This window comes from Oryza sativa, chromosome 1, assembly GCF_034140825.1.
Source record: "Oryza sativa Japonica Group chromosome 1, ASM3414082v1".
NCBI lineage: Eukaryota > Viridiplantae > Streptophyta > Magnoliopsida > Poales > Poaceae > Oryza > Oryza sativa.
The window spans coordinates 40080751-40095766 of NC_089035.1; the positions used below are offsets into that span (position 1 = coordinate 40080751).

Below are 15016 nucleotides of genomic sequence, written 5' to 3' on the forward strand. Positions count from 1 at the left end.
TCACTTCAGAAAACTGGCACGCACATGCTCTTCAGTTCACATATAGTGCAGTTTCGTTTTGGTGAAATTCAGTCCAACAGCTAAACAGATTTTACAGGAAATTCACATGACGATGGGAGAGCTTATGGGCTTGTTCGAGGGCGTGCTAATGTCAACTATAGCTACTTCCAAAATCTTTTAACGCTTCCAACGGTCGAGATTCTAAGAATATGTAGTTACATAATCCAGAAAATATACTAGTCATTAAAAACTAGTTTTTTTTAGCTTGCTCAGGTTCTCACCAGCTAAATATAATATTGGTTTCTCATCAACTGCACCTAAAATCTTCAACTCATTACTCATCCAAACATATTCTATTTTTTTATAGATAATGCCATTGCCTTTTGGACAGATGATTGATCATTCATCTTATTAAAATTTTTATATAAATACATATGATACACATCATGCTTAAAGCACTTTTAGTAATACTATAACTCTCAACAAAATAGAATATAATCACGTAAACTTTTTTGAATAAGACGAATAGTCAAACATGTATCTAAAAGTCAATGGCATCGTCTATTAAAAAAAAGAGATGGTATAACACAACATATAACATAAACAGTTGAGTTCGAGTGAATTCAAAATTCCCAGACAAGCACCATTTTCTCATCGTCCTATGTAGCAAATGTCCAACTGTCCAATAGTAGGCTTCTCCGACAATCGACATGGAGCCAAACAGATTGTTCTCTCTGTCCAGGCTCAACATGCCAGCAATGCCGTTGAAAAGCCATTCATTCATCTGTTGTCAAATGATCAATTATGTGCGGTTTTCTGCAGATAGAGAATTCTGAAGTTCTCATGAGAAGCTACTCGCCTACTCCTAGCACTTGGGCTGTATAAGTCAATGTTACTGTCGATGTCGAAAAATTTAAAAAGAGTTTATGTTACTATCAACTGCAATCAGAATACCATATTATAATACATCTTGCACACCAGGAGCATGTTCCACTGGAATATCCACTATAAAATCTCTTAACATAATAGTGACAGAATTCTGAATATATAGCTACCATGCGAGACCTGGAGAAATCAAGAAAATGATCACTGCACCAACCAGCTTAAAAGATCACTTGCTTGTAGGAATAGAACAAGCAACTCCAACTCCTATTCAGGATCAAGAGAGATCAAATCCAACAAAACTTAATTTAAACTAATCACAGATCGGGGTGACAAGCAACAGAGAGGGATTAATCAAGCGATTATTAACAAAGCAGTACTGATCTGCTGCACACATCACGTGCAACGTATGCATTAGAAAATTGAGGGCGCATGTTAAGGTATCGTATGGGACTCTTTGAATCCTGGAAAAGAACATGGCAGGTGGAAGCTTATACTACATTGTGCAGTGTCCTTGAATCATGCTTCCATGATTGACCGCCGAAAATAATTATCATCAGATCGACAAATGGGATCATGCTGTGATTCAATAGCCTATCACGAAGCCTGTATGGGAAATGACAGTTTATATTTCATAAAAATGAAATTGAGAAAAAAAACATGGATGCTTGGTGTACTAGTGTCAATATATACTCGTGCGTTGTAACGGAATAGAAATTATAGGATTTTGTTTTTTTTTCTATCCGGTTTTTCAGGTTGTTTTGTTAATCGGATTTTGGGGTATTACGATGGTAAGATAGGAGAAGAACAACACTGCTTTTAAAAAAGTAGAGACAATAAATTGGTTGCTGAATCACGAGTCCATATGTGTGTGTGTTTTCTTCAGTCGATTAAAGAGCGCATTGTCACAAACCACAAGGCAGAGATCATGAGTGATAGCCTGAGGCTAGCAGATTATTTTTTTCAGAAAAAAAAGAACAGGTTTCAGGAGAGTTTTTTTAATTGTTTTGGCAGTTTCAAGATGGATGCCATAATAATCCCCTAAACATAAAAACATGGCAATACCACTCAACACGATGTCAGTTTTGTGGCGTACTAAATGTTGTGCTGGCTAGCTGTTTTTTGAGTTAGATCTACATTGCTGTCATGATCTGCATATGGAAAGACCGTAGGGACCCCCTTGTGTACAGATGAGTAAAGCATCCTGCCCAACACATGAGCCAGGGATTTAGCCTGTAGATGCATGTGCGTGTGAGCTTTGTTGGCGATGCGCAAGTGGCGATAATTTCTTTTCTTTTTTTTTCTTTCTGCGTGTGTATTGGAACGAAGAACACAATCCTCATCATCACCACACCGGCCATTCTTGATTCTCCATTGACCATTAACCAGCTATGACAGAACCGGATTCTGAGCGGCAGAAAGAAAGTGAAGAACCTTTCCAGAACTAGCTAAGAATTGGCCTCTTCATCACTACCCTGTAACATCCATGTCGATTTTAATTTTAGATAATCCATGTCCAATGGACAGATGGTTACTTTTAGAGATCTCAATGAAAAGTCTGCAGTCTGCACAGAACAACTAAGACAAGTCTGAGTGACACCTTGCACTTGATGGATGACTGGTAGAAGAAGATGAACACTGGGTATGTTGATCTGGAAGTATTCATGATGTGTGACTGATGTTTACCTGCTAGGTTTCGTTGCATATCGGTTGCAACCAACATGCAATTTTCCTCTATAAACAAAAATGCAGGTTTTGGTGCCATATTGATATTCCTATCTCAAGTGAAATCGAGCCCAACCGCGGCAGCTGCCTGGCGCCATGGCCCATATCAGCAGGTTGGCATCCTACAAAAGCTTCGGCCCGCAGGCAGGGAAATTGCAATCTTTCAGCATTACAAAATTATTAACTTCCCCTTGTGTTGTGCACTTTGGTGTTGAACTGGTGGCTTGCAACGCGACGCCGTTTTCGGACGAGTTACAAAGTGGACTTCGACAGTGCCTTCATGTTAATTTGCTGGCTTATTTGAAAGGAACGAAATGCTAGAATTTTCGACAGTGCCTTCATGTTAATTTGCTGGCTTATTTGAAAGGAACGAAATGCTAGAATTTTTCAGCATGTGTCGATGACCACGGAGCAAGTAGCCGAGAATATAAAAGAAGAAATCGCGGTGTGGAGGGTAGCTGGGATCTTCTCCCAATTCGGCAAGTAATAGTTGTTGTATTGTCTCTTTCTTTTTCGTTTGTTCATGCTATGTCTAGGAACGCTATGTCTGGGATCTCTCCCGGACTAGTAACATTTCTTTGTTTTTCTCCCCAATCTTAATGAAATTGGTCTTTGGCCGACCCGGCAAAAATTTTTAAAGGAATTTATAAAAACCCGTATATCTTCATTAAACGTTCACGTACAAACAAAACAACAGAACCTACTATTATTACTGAAACTATGATGATACCTTTTTCCAATACAATTCAATTACTCGTACTCCGCAAGATGGGATCAAAATGTTAGCTCATTATACACCGAAGGTTATGTGTGTGGGGGAAAATTTCCTATATCTATGTGCACTGCAGGAGATGCAAACTATGAACAACAAGCACGAGCAAAATAATAATAATAAAAAAAGCCTAAGCATTGAACAGCTTGCGAAATGGCCCGTCCTTCCGATCTTTGGCCGCCTCTGTCAACGCAAGGAACCTCTTGAACCCTGTAGTGGCCGCGCCCCGCCCAAGCGCCGCGGCGCGGGCGAGCACGTCCTCCCGGTTGGCCAGAGCTCCTGTCAAGGTAGCCATGCTTGGTGTGGTCGAAACGGTCGGGGTGGTGACCGGTGCAATGTGGTGGGCGGATGAAGTGGCAACTGGTGGTGCAACTGTTGGAGCAACGGCAGGGTGTTTGATAGCGGGGCTATGCTTGTTGAAGTCCTCCAGTATGGTTTGCTGGTCTGCTTTCTTCAATCCCTGTGATAAAGCAAGAACACCAAGTGCAGAAAATCAAGTGTCAGGTTAGGCCGAGGACGGAGATTGAACTTGGCATAGAGAAGAAGAAAGGTATGCAGGAAAATGAAACCTTGAGGTCAAGTATCCGTTGGAACTCAAGTGGTGTTCCTTCCGGTAGGAGAGCGCGGTAGGTGTTAGCAACAGAGTCAACTGGTGACAAAATAACCTGCATCCATCAATGTTATTAGGAAGATTCTACCTGGAGCTAGTCAGTGGTAAACTGCGATTTCAACAATACAGATGTAGTCATGTACATCAAAGCTCAAAGTTTCTCTTTTTCCCCCAATACCTTTAGGAGTGCTTCAGCTTTACTCATTTCCCGGCTTACAAACTTGGAGTAGCTAGCCGCAGCGGTACTCTATTACAATTGAAGAAACCACATGTAAAATATGGAGCAAACTTAAAAGGCTGTCTACCTGCAACTAAGTGTTGAATTATACATCTGTCTTTTGCAGCCAACATCCTGGTTTGCTAAGCAAATATTTTGTACTTCCTCCGTTTCACAATGTAAGACTTTCTAGCATTGCCCACATTCATATAGATGCTAATGAATCTAGACATTATTATATGTATAGATTCATTAACATCTATGTGAATATGGACAATGCTAGAAAGTCTTACATCGTGAAACAGATGGAGTATATGTTTGCTGCCAACCTTTGAGTGATAAAAGAATCAGATAGCTTTTACTACATATTTCTTCCCAGAGCCAAATTTCGTCCACAAATCCAACAAATGCTTCCCACTTGGCAGGTTCCCTTAACCCACTACTTAGTAACTAAAAGATACAATACTTCATGCAATATGCCACGATGATTTAGTGGCGATAAGAATACCTGTTTTCCAAGAGATGGGATGTCTAGCAGAATAGTCTTTACAGCTTGAGTGTCCAAAAGCATCTGCCACAAAATGCAAAGGTAGTGGTGAGGAATGTGCTGAACAGAAACGAGAGAGCTTCATAAGGAATAAATTTGACCTGCTGTGCACCAGTTTCTGATATATGCTTGCACTTGTATATATTGAGATAAAACCGAGGTCCAAGAGAGGCTGCCAACTGCATCAGAACAACACAGGTAATTATAACTATGCTTGATATGGCCAATATATGGTTCATAACACAAGATAATAAGGACCTACACGGTTTTACTAGGATAAAGAAAGCACTCGAAACAGAACTTACTTTGTCCAGGAAATACTGGAAGTAGGTTGGTGAAAGCAGGTTACCGAGCACAGGAATACTGCTGGACAGAATAGAGCTGACACCATTTACGTATCTGGCATGGAACAGTGAATCCTGTCAACGGATATTCATGTACTCAAGAATAATCAAATGTATTTTTTGGCTAATCTGAAGAATATGCAACCCAAATAATCTTTACACATGCAAATTATTTTTTTCTTTTGTGCAATTCAAAGAATAATGACTATTTCAAAATTTGAAAGATCCATTTAAAACTTATATGTATATAGTGCAAATCCAGGAGTTAACTAGCTGATTTTCACATTTGCTAATGGATGGCATTTGAACAGACTATATTTATTCAAACTTGAAGGGATGGGATACTGGAGACATGATTTTTTGCTAGCAGTTTCTATCCATGCTCCTTACTAAATCTGTTCCTTCCAGCAATCTACCATATAAGTTAGTATATTTGCATTTCTTTACAGTCCACGATATGCAGCTTCTGGTCAAAAAATAGATCCCTATTATTATTGCTGTCTATGGGACAGACTCCCATTTTTTTCACTTGCCCATAAAATCTAGATTGTGGGCTTGGATTTCTGTGAAGTACACTGATCAATTGTTTCAACTAGTTTCAAGTACACGATAAGGCTTTTGAAAAAAATGAAATACCAGTAAATTATGTAATATAAAAGAAATTAAATAAAATCCTACTCTGATTGGTCGCCAACACTTTCAAGGGTGGACCATGGCACGCGAGTCATTGCAACCATTTCAGCATCAAATTTGGTTTCAAGGCCATGTACAAGTGTCATCAACGCTTTCATGATCACAGCTGAGAACTCATCCTGCCAGCATTGTAGTATGGAGAAATTTCTAGAATGTTAACAGTAGTTCAAAGACCAAACATAGCAGTTGAATGTCTACTGCTAGAACAGTCACATTGGGTGGGTAGAACAAAAAAAACAAAAACAAGAACAAAGGAAAATGATCAGTCACCTGAACTTCAGAGATGTCCACTTTGTCAGCAAAGTGGGGGTTAATCATCTTAGCAACATTCTCAGCTAGCTCACCAGACTGTCAAATTTATACAAAAGGTCAATAGTCACATAAGAAAACTTGATCTCAGTCATACACACAGGATAGAAAATTTATCTACATGATGCTCTGGAAGTGCTAGGCTTGCAAAATGACATTGCAAATACTGTATTGCTTATGATTGACTAGGGCATTTTGGCCCCTATCGTCACACAGAGACAGACTTACAAAGAAGCACATATTTTTTCGGCCTCACTTGCTCCTCTCGCCTTCTCTCTTACTCCCTTTCTTTACTGGTGCATATAATACAAGACCAAATCTGCGGACAGCTTCTCAGCATGAGACACAAGACTCCCAGCAGGAACTCTTTTGAGCCTGCTGAACGTCACTACTGAATGCAGCCTTGGTGGATGATGATGGTAAGCCACCAAACACAAATACTACTCTTGGCTTGATTGCAAAGAAACTTGGGCATTAGTCACAGTCTCCAACTAGTGCCAACTCCAGTATACTAGTTATAAATGCTAGTCTTCCAATATGAAACAACTTGGGGGGGGGGGGGGGTGGGGTGGGGGGGGGGTGAGGTCCTCTGGTTAGGGATTGAGGAAGTATCCAGTGATACAGGGTCTCAAGAGCTATGGACTAAGAACTAAGAACGTAAATGAGAGGCTAAAATGCAACAAGTTCTGACCATATGCATGAGCAGTTTGGCATTATTAAATTCATTCATATTACTATCACTTAACAATATGGCATTCTGCGAACAAAGCAAGGTTTGCAGGAGCATAGCACAATGATATTTGCTTTGTTTTTTGCAGTGCCATTTTGCAAGTTTGTTTTTTGCAGTAACATTTTGCAAGTTTAGTAGCAATGTATTGTCCATCCATCTCAAAAAAAAAAAAGGTAATGCATTTGTCCAAAAAGAGAATCATGCTGCCAGCTATAGTTTATTTGCAAGGGAAAATGAACTTACTGTCTGGTGACAATATTCTGCAGTGTTAACAATATAGCATATCATTTTCTCATCCCTGTCGGAGGTCTGCAGTACCAGCACATGATTTAAATTTGTATTACCAGATAAGGCAAGCAAAACATAAGAAAAAAACAATGAATAATGACTATCATCATACCCTGATCTGCCCATCAGTACCAGTAGCAGCTGCAACAATCCCAGTTCCACCTTTTGGTAATCTGGCATATAACTTCGATGCATAGGCTTTAAGTACTCTTTGAAATACCTAACATGAAATATATTTTATCAGGCAAAATCCTCTTGAAGGTCAAACCTCATCACTCATCAGTTTTGATCACATTATAAATTCTAAACAGATAACCATAACAAACATGTACTAGTGAAATAGTCCAACAAAACTCATAAGTCAGAACTGTTGAGCTCGAATAGTCAGTAAGATCAACTAATATTATGAAATTTAGAACCTCTGCCCAAGTAAAATAATGTTTGTAACAGCATACAGCTGCAGCCAGATACCCAATTTAACAGCACGCACTAAGGAAAATAGGAAATATTTGTTGGAGCAAACAACACGGAACTGTCCATACGAAGAAAACTGCCTACAAAACCTGTTTACCTGGAACAAGTTAAATAATGTCTCGTTCTTTGTTAATGCACTGCACCTATTTAAGCTTCTCCTTATTATCAAGAACACCTGCATAAGCAAATTGTAAAGCAGATTAGCATGATTAACACATTGCAGAGCATCAAATCTTTAATGGCTACCAAACGCAGCGACATTTAACTTTGGCATGGCGCACTTATCATGGTAAAAAAAGAATCATCCACCCACAGCTTAAGCAGAAATGGGCAAGAAAGGAAGTGCATGCCAAGTGGGTTGTTAAAAAGGTTTGTCATACCACAGTTTTGGTAAGCAAAAAAACTGCATGTCACAAAAGTTAAGTTGACTTCAGCAAAGTGTGACAATAAAACAAACAGGCCTGTGTGCACAAAATTTGCTAGGGCCAACTTTGAAAAACCTAATACTAGCTTTAAGAGTTTTGCAAGCCCAAGGGGCAATGGAGAAAGAAGAAATTCAATATTGTTTGACCAATTTTAACAGAAATGGTATGGTTTTCACAAGGTTTTGAACAAGCTTGGAAACTACTGTCAGCCAACCGAGGCTAACCTACTAAAAACAAGACTGTTAACCACCATGCAATTTCCTTTTACCTGCATGCTGCTTGACAGAATATATGTTTGACTCCCTTCCTCTGTCTCCCATTTTTCTTCCTGCCAGAATAGAAGGGTAAGCTCAAGATGAACAAACCCCGGACCAAGTATACCAAGTATAGTTTGTTTCATGTACCTGGATAAGTTTATCTAACTGATCCACTAGAGATTTCTCCTCAAGTTCTATGTACACACTCATGTATGGTTCAAAACAAGATGATATAATTCCATGGAAGTTGAACTGCCAGAATACAATGGTAAGATAAGAGATATGAGTATTCACAAAAGTTAATCATCCAAAACCATCAGAAACTGCAAAGCTCATAGAATACTAACACCAGCACCAGGAATCGATAAATCTTTCTGCTTGTCTTTGTCCTGCCAGTAAAGTATTGCAGAAGAGTTAGGGAAAAAAATACATGTTACAGGGAAAGGAAGCATCAATATTAAACGTACATGTCCAATTTCATCATTGGGCACTGCCAGTTTTTTCTCGTATTTCTTCCGTATGTCTGAAACAATTTTATTACGCCCAGTGTCCTCATTTTCATCATCACTCGCTGACTCTTTATTCCGAGTTGTCGTCACCCCACCACTGAATTTCTCTGCTAATTCTTCCTCAAATTCAAGGGTTCTCTGTAATGCCTGGATTACAAAAATTTCAATGTTCAGTACAGTGGTTACATATTGCAAACAAATCCACGAGCGTTCGAATACACCATTTTAAAATTTTCACAGCTCTCTAGCACTGGAAGATTTGTGAAGCTGCATCACTATGAAGTACATAAAATTATTTGTTTTATTGATCTTCATTACACTGAATACCATAGAGATGAAAGAAGACTTTGAAAGTTTGAAGGAAATATAACGACTAGAAAAGCCCCAAAACATCAGAAAAAATATTAATTTCCACAGCATGCTCAGATAAATGATACTCCTACGTACTTCCAGCAAATCACAAGGAAAATTACCAATAACAAAGTCGCAACGTCTGGCTTTTCTTTCAAATTGTTAAGGATATCAATAAGCTGGGCCCTGAAAAAGGAGTAATTTATCACAATATAACCTATAAGTTGGCTTGTTCAGCCAAATATAAGAATTGACCTTAATGTTCTAGAACAAATTTACATCTGGGTGACTAAGACAGTACAGGAATAGATTATAATAAAAGCCCCAATTCTACAAATATAGGTAGCAAGCTAATGCAGAAAAAACAAAGTAGATCCAACTGACGAAGGATTGCTAGTTCTATATTGTACAATAACTGCAAAAATTGAGAGGGTGGAATCAAACCTTGTAATCTTACAGAACTGAATGCACAATAGATAGTCAACATGCCAAGAAGGTGGAAATATTTTCCAGGTATCCTCATTTGATCGTAGACGACGTTTAATCCATGCATATCTCCTTTCGGTCTTATCTAACTTGGCAAGTTCTGAATTTTGTTCCAGAAGTAGCAAATAACAAAGAAGAAAAAGGAGAGTGTAAACTACACTATAAGGGCAAAAGCAACATGTTTCAAGTAGCATATGAAAATTTTGACCTGCTCCTTCAAAGATCTGCTTATATGAGGTAAGTTCCTTGCTGCAAAAATTCTTAACTAGTTCTTCCCTCACAGAGGGCTCCAAAGCATCAACCACCAAGCAAGCATCAGATAGCTGCTGCAATAGAGTTGCATCCTCAGTTTCCTTCCCAGTTCCTAAGCTGCGATATATATAACAGTTAGCAGACTGGCGGTGTGACACATTGCGCAGTAGGTTTGGACACTACAGAAAGCTGAGTACTGTAACTTAAAATGAACCAAAAGAGTCGCTCATCAAGTTAGGTCTCCCATTCCCTGTTAACTCATCAATTTAACTTGTCTTTTGTAGCTTTGTAGATCTTGCTTATAATAACTGGTTGGTTTAGAATTCAGTGGGTGGCCAGAACTCACACTGCCACCAACTGATGAAAAATCTGATATCTTCTTTCATTGACTTATCAAGTTCATTATTTGCGCACCTTGTAAAATCAGAAAACACATGAGATTTGAGGATTTTCTTGATATTCTTGAATTTCTCTCTGAGCTCTGTTATCTTCGGCACATCCCTATATGCTTCAAAATGACTGCACAACTGGTTTACTGCCTGAAGAAATAAAGAGAAATCAGAAGCCAAGTAGGAACTCTTTGACACAACAATTATGATTAAGTACCAGCATGCCAATCATGTAAGATTGTCACCGTTAGCTGTTTAGCATTGCAAAGTTTTATAGGTGTATCAAATAATTATTTTCCTTACCTCCAGTTGTGCAGCTGCTTCTTTATACTGACGTTTTGAGGCCATGACCTGAAGTTGCTCGACAGCAGAAACTGCACACAATGCATGGACCAATATGATTTAGCTTAGGCAGATGCATCAATGACCTTTTAGGCACAACAGCACATATTCCAATCAAAAAAGTTAACTAAGGAAACTAACCAAGCATAGTAAGACGATGAAGAGCGGTTATTGTAGTTGTTATATGTCTCTTCGCGCAATCCAGCTTTTTTATGTCACGACAGATTTCCTGAACCATTGATTCACTTTGTTCTGCTTTAGTTTTTATCTCGTGTATCTTGTGCATCAGTTCCTGTTAGTAGACAGCAAATTTAAGCTCCAATCATGCCATGAAATGCTAAAACTAGTATCTGACTAACTTTTTCAGATCCCAAGCTAATCCAATCGATCCAACACGTTCATTGTGGAAAAAAGGGCACATTATAGGAAAGTGAAAATGATGACCTGAACAGCATTTGTTGCTGCAGCAAGTTCTTCCTTGGCCTTGGTTCCAGAGTTGCTCTGTGAACAAAAAATAGCTGCCCGTTATCAGATATAGTTTAATGATGAGCGATATGAAGCACACACTGCAATTAAGATAATTTTAGCCTGAAGCTTTCGGAACAACATGTTCATTAAAGTGCAAATTTGAATTAAATTAACTACAGTCACATCACCACAATCTAAGTGCATAAAAACACATTATAGTTTGGTCAGATGAATCAATCCAAACCCCGACGAGTGTACACACTACAAACCATAGCATTGCACGAAATGAAACGTGAGAACGCAAGGCCGAACCTGCTGCCGGACGGCGGCGAGGATGCTGGCGTCCACCCGGCGAATCTCGCTCTGTATCTTCTGCATCAGCGGCTCGACGCCCGATAATGACGCCTCTACAATCCGCCAAATAAAAAAAAACACACATATACACATCAAACGCAAGCTATAACCCTAAGCGCCTCGAACGAACACTATACTAAATCTCGGAACAGGCGCGGCAGCTCAAACGAGCGCATTGCCGCAGTAGCAAGCTCGCGTGCGGAGGGATCGACTCGATTCGAGCGGCGGGCGCGCGCGTACCGGTGGGGAACATCTGGTTGATGTACTCGAGGGCGCTGGACTTGTCCATGGCTCCCCGAGATCTCCCCTCCCCCGCGAGCGCCCGCCCGCCCGCCCGCCCCCGGAGGATCTGGAGGGTGGGGCGCGCGCCGCGGCGGAGCCGATCCGGTGGGATTCGTACGGCGGGGAGGAGGTGGCGGCGGGCTGCCCCTCGCGCGCGCGGCGGGAGGTGGAGGAGGAGGGAATCGTCGGCGAGGTGGTCGTCGGCTGCGTCACTTGCCGATTTGGTGTTCACCGGTATCCGGTGGTGGTGAACTGGCAAATCGGGCTAACGACTCGGTTGCGGCAGATGATTCAACCCGCCCCGCTCTCCGTTGGGCCTAGCTACACATGTTTCGTGGGTCTCGTTTGGGTGGTCCTTAATGCCGGCCCCCAGGCCCATCAACGGGTTCAGAGAAATATTTTGCTTTTTTTAGAGAACTAGTAATCGTGCAATGCATGTATTAGCAAATATTGTATGAATAGGAATCATCTATTTATAATCATAGCATATTCAAACGATTGACAATAGACCAAGGCTAGATAAACCCAAAAAACATGGTTTTTTTTTCTTTAAGACATTGTAGTTCTGCTTTTATTTTTATATAGCAAGGACATATTACTATATAAAAGAGATAAGAATAAACGTTGTTCTGCTTGTCATAGTATGTTGACTGAAGCATCTAGGTGAATCCTTTGGCGTGGCTGCGTAAAGATTCATTTAATTGTTTATTTTGGCAACTTAAAATTTACATAAATCTAAATCTGAGGCACATCCCATCTAAAGAAAGCCTAGAGTTACAAAGTTACATAAGTTATAAATCTAAATTTAGTTGTTTCTATCTTCAGCAAACCCTGTATGGCCAAAGTTACAAAAACACATATATTATGATGTAGCACATAAGTACATAACAGTAGGTTTTATTGTTTTCATAAAACCACATCGTTATTGAAATCCCAATCAATTATGTCATATCTCAAAAACATTGTTTTTAAAATAATGAAAAATTAAAACAACAACCTTAGTTAATAAATTAAAATTTCATATAAACACTGTATTTTAAAATTTTTAAGCGAATAGCTCAACATGTATAAAGATGGATTTTTGAAACTTTATAACCAATACACGTGGGTTTATGTGGTACCTGTTACCTGGGATTTTATGCAACATTGACCTTAAAAATATCGGGGTTTCCTGAAATTTGATGTTGGTGTGATCAAGGACAAGATTTGTCACAATAATTCATGACAAATAAAAAGATCAACGATGTTTGGTGTGCATAAGAAACAAGACCTGTTTGTCTAAAAAGCATAACAAGATCTGTCACAATAATTTATTACAGTAAAATTTAGCCTTCTAATCATCCCTGCAAGAGTAAATTACTTAAGTCCTAACGCTTTCATGGTTCCTAATCAAACACTGGAACTAAAAGCAAGCGAGTGTACTAATATTCTCATAAACCTAGGTTAAAAGCAAGCTGAATCCACACAAGTGAGATCAGCATGTCGCTAAATCTGAAAGCCGCCTTGCAAATTACTCCCGTTGCTACCACCTGGAAGCATCCACTTCAGATCGTTCTGCAGCTGGAAGCCGATGCCGCCATCGTTTGGAATATTGTTGAGCGTGTTCATCGGCCAAACGTCGGCGGTGGCCATGCGCGGGTCAAGATCGTACCCGGTGCCGGCGGCGAAGCCGAAGCCGTGCCCAAGAATGTCGTCGTCGTCGTACCCTGCGCCGGCGGAGAAGATCTGGCCATGATCGTCGAGGAGGCCAGCAGCCGTCGAGCCACCGTGCATGATGTGGGTGGCGTAAGGGTTGCTGTCCATGAAGCCCGTGGCGCTCATACACTGGTCGAATGGCGCCGCGGCGAGCGACGGCGGCGGCGGCGGCGGCATCTGATAGGCGAGGCACGGCGGCGGCGGCATCTGGTAGGCGATGCACGGCGGATGCTGGCCGGGAACCTGCTGTGGCAGCGGCAGCGGCAGCGGCAGGGTGTCGTGGAGAGGGTAGAAGTAGTGGGCGCCGACGACGGGGCCGGTGTTCGACGGGGCGAACGGGAAGTCGAAGGCGTTGTCCGGCAATGCCACGGCGTGCGGCGCGGGCGCGGGGACCGAGAACTCGGAGGACGACGCGGCGTCGTCGTGGACGTGGCCGTGGCCGCCGCCGAGCGCGGCTATCCGCCGGTGCGCCCTGTCCAGCGTCTCGGACAGGGTGTCGTGGAGCGCATTGAGGCCGTCGAGGGAGAGGTCGTACAGGCTGCAGTGCCACGGTGTGAGCACGTCGTCGGCGCCGCACTTCTGGACTTTGAGGAGCAACCGCTGCTGCTTGTCCAGATCGTCCCGGAGTTGGGACTGGGTGTTGTGCAGCTGCCGGATCTTCTCCGGCGGCGTCGCCCGGAGCCTCGCGATGAGGTCCAGCACGGCGGCGCGGTCGGGCGGCCACGTCGTGACCTCGCCGCCCGCCACGGCGGGGGCGACGCAGATGAGCAAGGCCTCGACGCCGCACAGCGTCGCGAACTGCGACACCTTCTGCTTGAGGCCGTCCCGGCGATTCTTGAACGTGGCCTTCCGCTTCTTCTCGTTCTCGATGAGCTTCAACACAAGCTTCGTGCGAGGCATCTCGTCTCGTCTCGTCTCCTCTCGCCGGACGAAATCCAAAACCACGCGAACGAATAGCGTTGCATCAATGCATGGAGACATCGTAAATATAAAGCAAAGAGCAACAAATCTTTCACCCATGGAAACAAAATCTCGGTGATTATAAATGATTTTCCTTGATATCGGGGGCTTGCCTTTCATTCCCTCTCGTTTCCTTTCCTGACCGAAGGTGAGATCACATTCGTTGCGAGCCGCGGCGGGTGGGAAACGGGAATACGTCGCGGGCTCGCGGCGGAATGCGGCACCGTCGCCCGGCGGGCTGTAGTTGGGCCGTAGCGGGATTATGGTGGGCGTGCGGACCATGTGTTGGTTTGGGCCGGAAACGGTAGACAAAAGCGCATGCAAATTCGTGCACTATATATCATGGCGAGAAAGCTATTGGGCGATTAGTCGCGCGGAGAGGGAGGCGCGCGACTGGACACTGTCGCGCGTGGAGAGTGGCGGCGGACGCGCCGCGCGAGAGGAGGAGGGAGTAGCGAGTTTTCCATTTTTTCCCTTCCTTTTTGTTTCTGTTCGGTTGTTTTTTTCTTTTTTTCTCTTTTTTTTCTCCGTTTTTCTCGTTTCTGTCCAGTTTGGTTTTTTCTTTTTTTACGGTTTCTCTTCTATTCGGTTATTTTCTCTCTTTTTTTTTAAGATGCATGAATATAAAGTTTGTATTCGTTTTTCTAGATAATGG

At 42.0% G+C, this 15016-nt stretch overlaps 1 protein-coding gene across 1 annotated transcript; it reads right to left on the reverse strand.

The window, feature by feature from the left end:
• Positions 1-3287: 3287 nt before the first annotated feature.
• LOC4324975 (vacuolar protein sorting-associated protein 53 A) lies at positions 3288-11963 on the reverse strand. The gene is made up of 24 exons (XM_015766641.3): positions 11665-11963; positions 11383-11477; positions 11047-11103; positions 10744-10894; positions 10564-10634; positions 10286-10410; positions 9828-9988; positions 9578-9719; positions 9256-9319; positions 8741-8929; positions 8621-8662; positions 8421-8525; positions 8285-8344; positions 7689-7766; positions 7230-7337; positions 7073-7138; positions 6061-6138; positions 5776-5909; positions 5059-5152; positions 4855-4932; positions 4715-4777; positions 4168-4236; positions 3949-4044; positions 3288-3839 (listed from the first exon to the last, which is right to left on the reverse strand). Exons 1-24 carry the CDS (start codon positions 11711-11713, stop codon positions 3510-3512), a joined length of 2505 nt encoding a protein of 834 aa, XP_015622127.1. The 5' UTR covers positions 11714-11963; the 3' UTR covers positions 3288-3509.
• Positions 11964-15016: the final 3053 nt, after the last annotated feature.

Coding starts and splice junctions, on each gene's coding strand:
- LOC4324975 (XM_015766641.3), bottom strand. CDS start 11,713: ATGGACAAGTCCAGCGCCCTCGAGTACATCAACCAGATGTTCCCCACC. Junction 11,478..11,664: donor CAACCAGATGTTCCCCACCG/GTACGCGCGCGC, acceptor GGCGGATTGTAG/AGGCGTCATTATCGGGCGTC. Junction 9,320..9,577: donor CAGTTCTGTAAGATTACAAG/GTTTGATTCCAC, acceptor CTCCTTTTTCAG/GGCCCAGCTTATTGATATCC.